This window comes from Trematomus bernacchii, unplaced genomic scaffold (genome assembly GCF_902827165.1).
Source record: "Trematomus bernacchii unplaced genomic scaffold, fTreBer1.1, whole genome shotgun sequence".
Classification (NCBI taxonomy): Eukaryota; Metazoa; Chordata; class Actinopteri; order Perciformes; family Nototheniidae; genus Trematomus; species Trematomus bernacchii.
Window position 1 is genome coordinate 1,216,405 of NW_022987531.1, and position 13,279 is coordinate 1,229,683.

The 13,279-nt window shown below is 39.9% G+C and overlaps 1 protein-coding gene across 1 annotated transcript in view; it reads right to left on the reverse strand.

Moving 5' to 3' along the window:
- The window catches only part of piezo1 (piezo-type mechanosensitive ion channel component 1), a 97,066-nt gene that overhangs the window by 35,181 nt on the left and 48,606 nt on the right, over positions 1-13,279 (reverse strand). The window contains exons 8-13 of the mRNA XM_034121749.1: positions 12,572-12,670; positions 12,306-12,378; positions 11,404-11,510; positions 11,177-11,256; positions 10,144-10,324; positions 635-740 (exon numbers count right to left, since the gene is read on the reverse strand). Coding sequence (XP_033977640.1) covers positions 635-740; positions 10,144-10,324; positions 11,177-11,256; positions 11,404-11,510; positions 12,306-12,378; positions 12,572-12,670 — 646 coding nt within the window. The remainder of the gene's footprint in view (positions 1-634; positions 741-10,143; positions 10,325-11,176; positions 11,257-11,403; positions 11,511-12,305; positions 12,379-12,571; positions 12,671-13,279) is intronic.

Here is a 13,279-nt window from a genome sequence, read left to right on the forward strand (position 1 = left end):
AAACCAGGGAGCACACTGTAACTTTTAGTTTTTGTTTGAAAGTTTAGTTGTTCCAATGAAACGGCATGTTCTGTGCTTTATAAAAACAGCGACACATGTTTAATGATTAACCAATCAGGTACTTAGTTTTGAGTTGTGTGTGTATTTTGTGTAAACTGTCCCTTTATGATCGTGTAAACCCCATTAGAACGTTGTCCACTCTATTGGTTTGACCTTTTACAGCATTGTTTTGTACTGTCTGAGTATCAATTATTCAATGAAATCCTATTTCTGTGTTACCTAAAAATCTAAAGGTTTTCATCTTGTTTAATCAGGAAATGGTTCATTTGGCACAATGTTAAAATGAATTATTAAAGAAATATTACTACACTATTTGGTCCTCTTTATTTTGCTATTGATGTAATGCTGTTTGATTTTCATTGCAGTCGCAGCTTCTTATCATTGTAAAGACCACCCCTTGTTATGGGCGGGGGGGCTTGTGTGTATACGGTGGGGGGGGGCTTGATATCGGTGTTAGGGGCCATGCCTCACCCCTTCCATAAATTACAATCAGCATAAAGTGTATTTACAGCCTTTATCATGATGGAGCAGGCCTCTAGCAAGTATGTGTGTGTGTGATTTATAGATGTCTGACCTCCTGTAGTGACCTCCTGAAGTGGCGTGGTCATTTTCCTCTTCCTGCTGAAGTTTTCCTTCACTGACTGACGCACCAGCAGCCAGAAGGTTAAAGTAAACAGGAGCTGGAGGGAGTCAAAAAAAAAGAGAGAGGGATGGAAAAACACAGAAAACACACGGAGAGCAAGAATCCAGTTCACTGTGTTTCTGAAAAGTGGAGTAAGCCAACCCTAACATAAAAATGAACCCTCCCTGCACTCAGCTGTTCAGAGCAGTACATTATCATAGAGAACACTAAGTATTCAACCTATATCATGGGGGGAACCGACCTGTGCAGAACTGTCATTTTTTTCATTTTGGAGAATATTTACTGATCATGTATAAGAGCCTAATTAATAATAATAATAATAATAATAATAATAATAATAATAATAATAATAATAATACAATTTATTTAAAGGCGTTAAATCAAATCAAATCAAATCAAGGTTTATTTATAAAGCACATTTAAAAGCGATTTTTGGTCGGGCTAAAGTGCTGTACATGTAATAACTACAATCACATAAAAACACATTTCTATAATCACAATAAAAGACAATAAATTACAACAGATATTTAAAAAAAAACACAGGAGTCGTGCTCCGCTCTGACTAGAAGGCCAGGGAGAAGAAGTGTGTCTTAAGAGTAGATTTAAAAACCCCTAGGGTCTGGGCCGACCTCACATGGAGGGGCTAGAGTGTTCCAGAGCCTCGGGCCAGCTGCTGCGAAGGCTCGGTGCCCTCGGGTTTTGAGCCTGGTCTTGGGCACTATCAGCAACAGCTGGTCAGCAGACCTTAAAGCTCTTGTTGGGGTGTAGCGCTGGAGGAGTTCAGCTATATAGGCCGGAGCCAGCCCATTTAGTGCTTTAAAAACAACAAAATATGTTATACCTTTTGAAATATTCAGCTTTTTAAACTCTTTTTTTTAACATGTAACTCAATGGGAGGAACCTTCAAATCCTCTTTTACCTACACCTTGCGCCAAATGCTACTCCTTCCACATACTTTCAGCTAGAGACTTCATTCCAACTTTAAAATGATCACAAGACATTCAGCTATTAAACTTGTATTCAGATATTTTCTACACTTTTTGAGATATTTAACTTAGTTTGGAGCTTGGTAAAGAGGCCTTCATCAGATTTTAACATTAGTGTGTATTGCGCCGCTCGTTAAGTCTAGAGTGCTTTGATCTCAAAACAGAGTGGAGGAGAGTCTGAAATTCGCCTTAAACATTTTTTTTTTAAACCTGCCATAAATCCCAAACCCTATACTCCTGAGACATAATTTTTCATGAAAAACATCGGAAAACCTATCCTACAGTAGGTTGGAAAATAATAAGCAAAATAATTCAACAAAATGCCTCTTGAGGGCATGAAGTGACAAAAACTTTCAACATGTCTCCATTAAGGCCCATTGTAAATTCAGCCTGATCTTTCCTCAGAGCAGCAGCTGCACACCTTTAGTAAATCTGCCAAAAAGGCCACATTATTGACCCGAAAGTACACAAAAAGCAGACTCCGACGCTCCTCACGGTCCTGACATCCTCCATGCGTTGACATTTTACCGAAAGCAGCTACCGTTTTTAAACTATAGTTAGAAATGTAAGAGGTTTATTTCTCATTCAGAACAATGGAAAGGCTCTCCTTTCACAGCACATCTCCATGGAAACCTTTGATCTCTGGGCTCACATACACAGGTGTTTGATAACGTCGTCACCACGGTAACCTCCGATCTCTGGGCTTACACACACGTTTGATAACGTCGTCACCTCAAAACACAAACACACAGGCTGGAGTTTAAAACCTGTTTCACGCCTTCCCCCCGGTACCGGGCGGATAAACGCGTCATTTGCAGGAAACAACGTCTAAGGAATCTTAATATTGAATAAAACTATGAATGTGTTATATCCATGTAACGGGAAGAAACTCAGCTAACTGATCTTTTTAATTTTTTTTTTCAAAAAAAACCCACAATGCTAGCACTCAGCCTCTGAATTAGCCTCGATCGAAAAAACGGGACCGACAAAGGCACATAAACTCACTCAGAACTCCCTTATTACTTATCCTAGATGCACAACCAAACACTATTTTTGGTGTCCTGGAGACACTGAATCTAACGGTGCCCACCTCAACACTCAGTGATAAACATTCGCGACGCTATCAACGAAAGCGTACATCATCACATGTGGAGCCAAGAAGCTAAACATGTAAATATGGCTCACCTTGGTCAAAAGTGGTCTTCAATGGCATTAAAACGATAAAAAAACGATGCTGCAGTTAATCCATAGGTTCATCCTATGTGTCTGTGCCTTCTTTGAAATTATTTCTGATAATCCATAAGCAATACAACTGCGTTTTAGTTTCCAAACTCCAGAAGGAGACATTCCTCCAGTTTAGTTTCGCTTTCCACACGCGAAGCGGCAACATTTTTTCTTTACAATGTGTGTCTATGTGAGTATCCTCCTTCGATTCTATTGGCTCTAACAGTCACAAGGGTATGTCAACCAACCAGATCGAGCAAGGGGGGCCAGAGATAGGTCAAATCCACCCAAATGACCCCAGATGGCCCAGTTTTTGGCTAAATCTCTCTAAAAAGGTCAAATTTCACTTGTTTTGCATCAATCTTGATACAGGGTACTTATTATATGTTGTACTTTGGATTCCTAAAGCTTTTAGTCTACTAACCCATCATCCAAGGGTAGTTTTCACTATCTGTAAAAAATAATTTTTGGACGGACACTATAATTTACAGTTTTTTACTATGTAAAATCTGAATTTTCTTTAAAATAAAAAACATTTATATTGATTCTGACACTTCTACATCCAACTCACAGGTTTATCATTACTTTGAGAAAAGATTATTAATTTAACCCTTTTAGAAGGGAAGATATGGTCATTTGTTCTGGGAATGTCATTTTCGAGCCTGAGACCTGAAAAACAGGCTCAGAGTGGAACAGTTAAAGACTGTCTCAGCCTATTATTTTCTGTCCGATGGAGACTTCATACTGACTTCAACATGTTCCACATATTTTATACATTATTGGTGACGTATGGTTTTAGTTCAAAAGTTTGCAGTTAAAATATTCTGCTGCTTTTCAAAGCGTTTTTACTTTCTTTTCTCTTCTTAATACACATTCATTCACGACTACTTACATTTAATATCTAACTCCTTCAGCCTACTTTCAGCTACAGAAACCATTCAACTATTACATTATTCAGCTATTTCAGGACATTGAGGCTATACATTTTGTTGTTTGTACCTTTTATAAACCTTTTCTTTTAAATATTAAGCTTCTTCACTATTTTTCCTACTCTTCCAGTTTAACCTCCTGGGAACCGAGGACAAATTATTAATATTAATATTTTTTATTTCCTACCTATTTAGGGTTAAAAAAAAACATCTTGCAATTTAGACTTTTTTAATTTAATTTAATTTTTAAATGTTACAGTATGTCCACTGTAGAGGACGTCGGGACCATTTTAGTTTGAAAAGACAGCCAAAATGAACAGATAGACTATGTAACGTATTATGGTTATAGAGTGATATTAATACAAGAATACATTCACCTTTATTTAAAACATAAATAAGTAATTGATCTGAACATTGCTGTTTATTTGGTCACTAAAAAACTAGTTTGGTTTTTGGTGAATCTTTCCAGATCTTCAAAGACTTTGTAGTCGATGTAGTGGGAAAAGTACCTCATTGACTCCAGTCGGCACGGGCTGTAGGGTCACCTTGACTAGTTTTATAGATGTGGTCTCCATTTGACCTGTTCATAGAAACAAACTTGGCATTCCTGAGGCAATTCTCATTTTTCATGGCTCCACTTAAAATAAAAACAACAATAAGACATATGTGCTACTCTTGGCCCACAGAGGGCCATGTCTTTCCAGCTCGTCCCTATCTGTCTCTATGTCTGTATCTGTGCGCTCATGGAGCCTCCTGCATCTTTCCCTCCCTTCTTCTTGACCCTATTCTATCCCAGGTGTGGAAGCCTCATCTCTCTCATCATTTGAGAGCTCAAAATCTGAATCTCCCTGAACTATCTGGTACAGAAAATGTCTGCTTCAGTTCCGTCTCCTGCAACAATATTGAGTCATTAAGTCCATGAAGATGGTCCTGACGTCCACTAGAATGGACATTTAATAAAGAGCTGTTATTTCAAAACTTGAATTATTTAATTGCTTTCAGAACTAATTATATAGTTCCTCACATGTTAATAAACAAGAACATATATGATTTTCATGGTAAAAACTACAATTATTCAACAATATTTGACTTCTCCTCCTGCTTCTATAAAATGTTGTTTTTGGTATGCCAGCCATTTTGGATGAAAAGAAAGAGGAACTTCCCAGCATGCAATTTTAACCAATGACACATCACTGGAAAGACCAGGATGTCCTCTGTACAGTACATCAGGGATTGATAGAGTAGCTCAAAAGAGTAAAAGGAGAGGCATGTTAACAAAATGTCCATTACAGTGGACATTTTCAATGGGCTGGGTCCCAGGAGGTTAACATTTCACTTTCAAGTTTTCAACAAAGTCATTGCAATGCATTTGAGCTGTAACAATTTTGATTCCAATCATTTCCCTTTTCTGCATTTCCCTGCTGATCTAAAAGCAGCTACAGAGACCATTCAACTAATCAAATATTCAGCTTTTTCTGCATTTTCAGCTAAATTCAGCAACAAATGTTCACAGTTTACAGCATTCGCACGCATTTTCAGCAGGAAATGCATTTTCTAGTTGATTTTGTATGGGCTTAGATTTATCTCATAAAAATGTGTGTGAACATACAAATAATTTGTGTGTAAATATGTGATTTGTAAATGTAAAACACCATCCACAAATGCATTTAAAAGATTTGCAAACCCACAAATAAATGTGCAAATGTAAAACGGATCTGCAAATACGCAAAATATTTTCACAAATAAAAAAAAGATCTGTGAATACTATAATTAATTTACAAATAAACAAAAGGAATTTGTGTAATATCAATACATTATTGCGCAATCTATGCCTGTGAGCGTGCTGCGCGAGCAGAGATGATGTGTTATGCGTAGTTTAACCTGTTCATATTTAAGTTTGTAGCAAGTAGAGGGCTGCTGCTGTGTGTGTGAGTGTGTGCGCGTGTGCGCACACGTTAGTTTTAAAGACCCCCATAGAGCTCAGTTTATAACTCGAACCCTGAGCACAAATATCATGCAGATAACCACCGAATCGCTGGAACTGTAGCTTCCCAGCGGTACCTATTGTGAGACTTTACCCAACGACTCACAGCAGCCAATAATAAGGCCACTCAAAGCAGCTTGACTTTGCGTTACACTGTGTGGGATTTGGTTGTATCGTATTCGTATATCGGTCAAGTAAATCTCGGCCGGGGCAGCTGCAGCTATGTTGGTCTGAAATGACAAATGGACACTCAAGAAATTACTAAGGACGTACCGACCAAGAAAAAAACATAAACCACGTGTCTCCCATCAGCTAACGTATGCAGGAAACAAGAGAGACTGAGACCCCATTTACACGGGAACATTTGCGTTTACGCACCGTATGCGTTTACGCACCGTATGCGTTTACGCACCGTATGCGTTTTCAAAAAAGTCTTCCGATCACAAGCATTCGGCTCATTTAACGTGTCCGTTCACACGAGGCCGCTGGAAACGCTGGAAACGCTGGAAACGCTGGAAACGCTGGAAACGCTGGAAACGCTGTAGTACATATGCCGTGCCTGTAAGTGGCGCTGCTGCCGCCACAAAATACACCAACAGCAGCGAAGAAGACCCCGGAGCATGGTTGCCATGGTTGCATGTCCGTTAAAGTTTAAATCTTCCGGACAAAATTTGAAAAGTGCCAGTCAGAGGTCTTCTTTGTTATTTATTGAGCTTTAAAACAAATTGATAACGACTCTATATAATAATATAAGAATAATAAACGGAGCCTCTCTTTTCCTCCCCCTCTTCTGACAGCCCAGCAGCTGATCTCTGAGCAGGAGACGTGGGGAGAGGGAGACGTTATCGTTTGCGGGGTCCGTTTCTATCGTTTTGTTACGGCCTCGTGTAAACGAAAGGGCTATACGCGAGAGAAACTATGCGGATACAACCCGTATCGTCCTCGTGTAAACAGGGTCTGAAAAAATGGCTAAAATAAACATTTACGGACGCGCTAGAGATTATTTTCGCTAGCACTCGTGGAAAGGGAGCATCAGAACCAGAAGGATTTGACTCTTCTGAAGAAGAAGAATACAGGGACAACAAGGATCCATTTGGACATGTGTAAGTGTAAATATTACAGTAATAGTGTACTTTCACTTTGTGTGGAATACCGCAAAAATGAACAATAGGTTTATTGAACTTTTTCTTGGGACAAAATAGACTCTCAAATAGTAAACTTTTACTCTGTGTAATCGTTTTTTATGTGTAAAAGTTATTTTGATGTGTAAAAGTGAGGTTACATGTGTAGATGAAAAAATAATCGTTTATTCGTCCCACAACGGAGACATTTACAGTGGCTATAGACATGTATTTTATAGATTTATTTATATGTGTGTCTGTGATTTTATACTGAATGTAAAGTAACTGGAAATACCTGTGTGTGTGTGTGTGTGTGTGTGTGTGTGTGTGTGTGTGTGTGTGTATGTGTGTGTGTGTGTGTGTGTGTGTGTGTGTGTGTGTGTGTGTGTGTGTGTGTGTGTGTGTGTGTGTGTGTGTGTGAGAGAGACTCCTGCCCCACCTCCCAAACTTTCTTTTTAGTTGTGCCTTGTTATTTGTGCTTAAGCAACATGCCACTTGAACTTTATTTCAATGAACTTAGTAGTAATTATTGTCCTACATTTTAATTTGTTTTACAGAGAGGTTTCACATCTGCCTGGGCCTAGCGGCCCACATGCGGCGTATATCCAGGAGCCAGAACCTCCAGCTGTGCCTGCCACCAGGTCAAGATCTACCGTGGCTCAAGGGCCTTCACCACTGCCATCACCACCAAGGACCAGCAGACCAGCATCACTACAACTGCCTCCACCTCCATCTGTGCCTGCCACCAGGTCAAGATACACCTCGGCACAAAGGCCTCCACCACAGCCACCAGCATCAACTCAGCCAGCAAGGAGGTCTCTTAGAACACACGTACCTCCCACACAGCCACCACCATCAACCCGGCCAGCAAGGAGGTCTCTTAGAACACACGTTCCTCCCACACAGCCACCAGCATCAACCCAGGACAATCAAACATAGCTCCCTCCAACACAGCCACCAGCAGCTCTGCACCATCACCCCCACTTGCACAGCAGCCAGCCCCACTGTCTTGGAAGACGGACAAAGACCCTGCCACTGCTCCCCCTGTCTTTACATTTATAACGAGTAGTTGGTTGAAAAAGATTGAAAAATATTTAGATATTCTAAATAATAAGATTTCCCAGTTTCTTATATTTTTTATAAATAGTTGGTTGAAAAAACATATTTATAATAAATTGTTGGTTGAAAAAGAGTTCTAATGCTGAATTTGTACACATCACACAACCTTGGTATGTCATATGAAGTCATTCAGTCCTGATGTATCTCAGTCCCTGCTGTGGGGAAAGTAGATTGATAAAAAACTATTTTACTCAAAATTCGAATTCAAATGTTTTCATTTTAGACATGAATTACAAATGTATATACAGTGTTAGTCATATATTACACACTTTTGTGAACCTAAGACTTTGGTAAACCAAATCTAAAACACCAGAAAAATGGATGGCATGAGTAAGTCTGTGTTTTCACAAGAGTTTTGAAGATTTCAAAAAAATCGGATGTCAAATGTTCAGCTTTAGAGCTAACTATCTCATCACACAGTGCTCTAAGGTGAGTGACTTTATACCAAGAACAGAGACTGTCCTGAACATTTTGACATGTAACACACGGGGTGCCATGTATAACAAGTACATTTAAAAGGTGATTTAAGGAGACATCTAAAAAAGACTGAAGAGGGTTAATGCGCCGTTTTGTATTACTATAATGAACATCAATACGTTAGGTGCATTCTTTATCACCATCATGTTATAGTGATACAGTTAGTTTGTGTTAGTGTATTTGTTCAATACAGCCTATATCGAGCACATGCATTCGTATGCATTGATGTTGAAGTACTGAGGCTACGCCACTTTCGGGTCCCGGGGGGCTACAGCTGGCAGCGAAGCAGCCCCAGAGATAACTCTTTCTTCATATTTTTTGTGTATTCATTCAAGCGGGTCAAAGTTACAAAGCACTTCACATCTTATTAATCGGCCTAGTTTTATCTTACCAGTGCAGTGGTAAGATTATCTGTAGAAAAGCACCGTATTTAGGTCAGCCTACTGTAAATACATAAAAACAAATTATTTTTATGTTCACACAAATATTTATGAGACAAAACTAAGCCCATCATTTTGTTGCCCATCCTAAAAACTGTATATACGTCTTGGGTAAATAAAATCCTTATTTTTTCCACCTCTACCTGCATTCCTAGTTTTTGCGTACCCTGGTCCTTCACAGCACCCAAGGACAAGTTACAATTCATAAAATATTCTAAAATAAATATTTTAAAAAGGTACAAAAGGACAGTAACAGGGAGCATGCAGGGAAACAGGGACAGACCGTACTACAGTGAGTATGCTAATTTGTCAGGTTGGTTTTTAGTTGGGATTTAAATGTGATGATTGTGTCAGACTGTCGGATGTGTGGGGGGGGGGGGGAGTTCCAGAGTCTGGGAGCAGTGCAGCTAAAAGCCCCAGCACCCATGGTGACGAGGCGTGGGGTGGGGACAGATAGTAGACCAGCAGAGGATGAGCGGAGGGAGAGAGAGGGGGTCAGCCAGGTAGGTGGGGGCCAGGTTGTGATACTATATGCAATCTGATACTGAATGTTATTTGGCACAGCCGGGGATTGAACTTGTGATATTTTGTCAACAAGACACATGCTGTAACTGAGCTCCTGACCCAGGGCTGTGTGGAGAGAGGAGCCCTTCACTAAGTGGCCCACAGGGCAAACACGCTGCAACGGCCCAAAGCACTTACATTAGGAGAAACACTTCTCTGTGCAAACTGTGCAAATATAAAAACACAATTGTACCAACAGACATGAACATGAAGAAACATCTTGACCAACTTTACAACAAATGTGCAACGTATAATTAAAGCGCTGCATAAATGAAATGCTGCAGGAGAAAAAAACTTTTCGTTTATGCAGCGCTTTATTTTAACGCTGCGCATGTGTTGTCAAGTTGGTGAAGATGTTTCTTTATTTCCATGTGTTTCAGTACATTTGTATTTTTATATTTGCATCGTTTTGCAGCTGCAGCGCATTTCTCCGGATTGGAGTATCTTGTGCTGTTGTAGCATGATTGCACCTGTCGGCCTCCGTACATTACAGTCAGTCAGTCAGTGATACAAATATCATACATCATCTCATAAAAAGTCACAACCTTATACTTCATCACCATCAAGTCAGTGACCAATCCCTCCTCTCCTCTTACCATGGCTCCCAGCCTCAGACAGGGGTACTGGGCTCGGTCCAGCCCCAGCTGGCGGAGGCTCATGGTGCCCACGGTGGTGGGCAGCTCCGGCTGCAGCTCCATGGCCCAGACGTACTGCAGGCAGCACAGAGCCAGGCCGTACAGCAGGATGAAGGGGGAGCAGAGGGTGGCCGCATGGCGCCTGCAGACACACAGCTCAGTGAATACAACATGTGAGAGGGGGCTCAGTCGCAATGTAGCCGGTGAAATCTACACAACTAGGAAACTATACAATTTAAGATATGCATTGTTTAGTTTATAATATCTGTTAATAATAATAAATAATACATTTTATTTAGTGGCGCCTTTCAGGACAGCCAAGGACGCCTAACAATGCATAACAGAAATCCTTGACCCAATAAAAGAAGCAAAACATGACAACAACAATGGGGCAACAATAACAAAAGAAACATAAAGAAGGGTTTACACTGTGAGGTGGGATTTAAATGTTGTGATCGTGTCAGACGTGTGTTGAATCTGTTGGAATCAATTCATGCATTTACAGAGAACCAGTTATACATTTGGAGGAGCCGTGCTGTATGTCTGAGGATGGGGATTCTTTTTGTAAACGTTTAACGTTTGTAATTGTTTATGTTTTGGCATTGGTCTTTGCTTATAATGTTATTACTTATTCATTTGTGCTCAATTATGGGTTGGATTAGTTGTGTCACATGTGTATGGACGGCACTCATAGTGAATATAATCAGCTGCTCACCTGTGTGAAGGTGTGTGTGTAACAGACGGTGAGAGGATTGCTGTGCTTTTGGTTGACTGCAACCCTTTCATAGCTGGATTATTCAGAGTTATAACAAGTTGATCATTTTCAATCAAATTAAGATTTTATTGCATTTCTGCATTTCTGGATCTCAGCATTAGTTTTTGATCCTGCGTCAGACAGAGGCAACCAGGCCTGACCTCAGCCTCTCAGTCGCTTCAACAGTTATTATAACGTTTAAAGATAATCGAGTTGTTCATCAAAGTCTTGAATAGTCACCTGGCGCGCAGCATCCAGATGAGGCAGGCCCAAAGCAGCAGCACGAAGGTCAGCCAGCTGTGGTACGTGATGCTCCACACCTGCACAGCATGGACACAACTCATCAATATGTGACATCCATATTGTTATAGGCTCACAAAAGCTTGTAGAACCTCGGTGTGTTCATTGAGTGATAGCACTGGTCTTACGTAAATGTATAAATGTATAAAATCATGTTGAATATTTACCATCATGGCTATAAGAGCACAGACATAGCTCTGCTGCATGACCACCTTCCCCAGCTGGAAGAAAGGGCTTTCACTCTGCCGGGGGCCACTGGGGGGGACACTAACACCTGCCAAAAGAACAATCATGTCAGAATGCAGATCATAACAAGAACAACCAACTGAGGAGGGTCAACAAGACATATGATCATAAACTGTTTATGATCATATGTGGGGAGTGTAGCTTTCTGTGGAAATGAACTTTAAAGAACATCTCAGTGAATTACAGCTGGCCCTTTTTGATAAAGTTCCTAAGGCTATTTTGATCAGATACTTAAACCTTTAATAGCTTAGATCTGGTAACCTGATGACATCACCACCAGGCTTGGTAACTGATTACATGGACAGGGATTACGTGAACAGGATACAAAAGTAGGTACCTGTATTCCTTTGCAGTTGCATAAAAAAAGAGACATAGAAAGACGTTATCAGATTACTGTAACATTTCTAAAGAGAATTGTGGATTACTAGCAGGATTACAATGTTACTAGAAAACTAATGAGAGCATAAATGGTTTGTTGTAAAGGATCAGATGTTATCTCTTCTCTGTGAGCTGTACTGTTCTGTAGGATAATACTTTAAGTGTGCATCTATACGCCTACTGCCTGAATCTGCTTTATGGTTTTCACTTTCTTTGGTTCTTTTGTTCTGTTTTTAATTCAGTAGGTGATCCTATATGTTCATAAAATAGTGTGTGTGATCTTAACTGTGTGTATTAATCTAAAACGGAGCATTTTCTGTCAGCTCAGATTTTATTTCTGCTTTTTATTTCAGATTCATCAACATTATTTATAATTCATTTATCATCCTTACAAACAGTACATTCTAAACAAAAACCCTGATAGTTCAGATGAAAGCATTGATACCCTGATCTGCAGGACTCTCCTCAGCCAGGGTTCCTCCTCTGCTGCTCTCTGAGCCCATCGACAGGAGCATGAGCTGCAACAAAGAGCACACAAATAATACTTTCATATTCACAACTGTTCAATATGTGACAGTTTCCTTAAGATCAGTATTTAATCCAACTTGATATAACTCATGATGGATATGAGGCATTTGTGAAACCTCCATTGCAGTCTCTTTAAACGGTCTGATGGATTACTAAATGAGACATAGAGAAATGAATATTTACCTGTGTGTCATCTTCATAGTTATCTTTGGGTTGATTCCAGGACCTCAACTCCACCACCTCCTCCTCTTCTGGTTTCTCCTGTTGCTGCTCCTCCTTCACCTGCAGAACACAACAACAGCATCTCATAATAAAACACAAATCGACACAAACACCTTTTCTTAAGAGAAAAATCCTACAATCAAAGTGTGGATTTCTTGCAGTCATCATAGACACGGCAGCTATCACTGTAAATGCACATCTGTTCAATTGAAATACTTGTATGTCTCTTAACTCCTGCTCTCATGTGTATCATTGGAAGCTAAATAGCAAAGCGCTAATGACAGCTGACTGTCTGTGCACACTAGTAGCTGGGTGTGGGGATTGTCCAATAGGTGTACAAAACGATTAACAACACTACATCATAGTTCATATTCATATTAATGGTGCCAAGACCAAGGCAGTCCTTTTTTCCACCCCCACTTGGAAAAGTCCTCAGTCATTAGCAATGTTGGCCAAACACATGCAGCACATGGACATTTACATTTACTGAAATAGCTGACAATTGGCAAAGATTTCACTTAAATCAGGAACTGTGATCAAAGAACTACAACTAAAGATTAGGTTTTCTAGTTCTGACGCAGATTTATAATAACGCAACAAACCACAGAGTAAACATATAGGGGCTACGAATGCATCCATACATTTCATTCCTACTTGCTTTTGTTATTG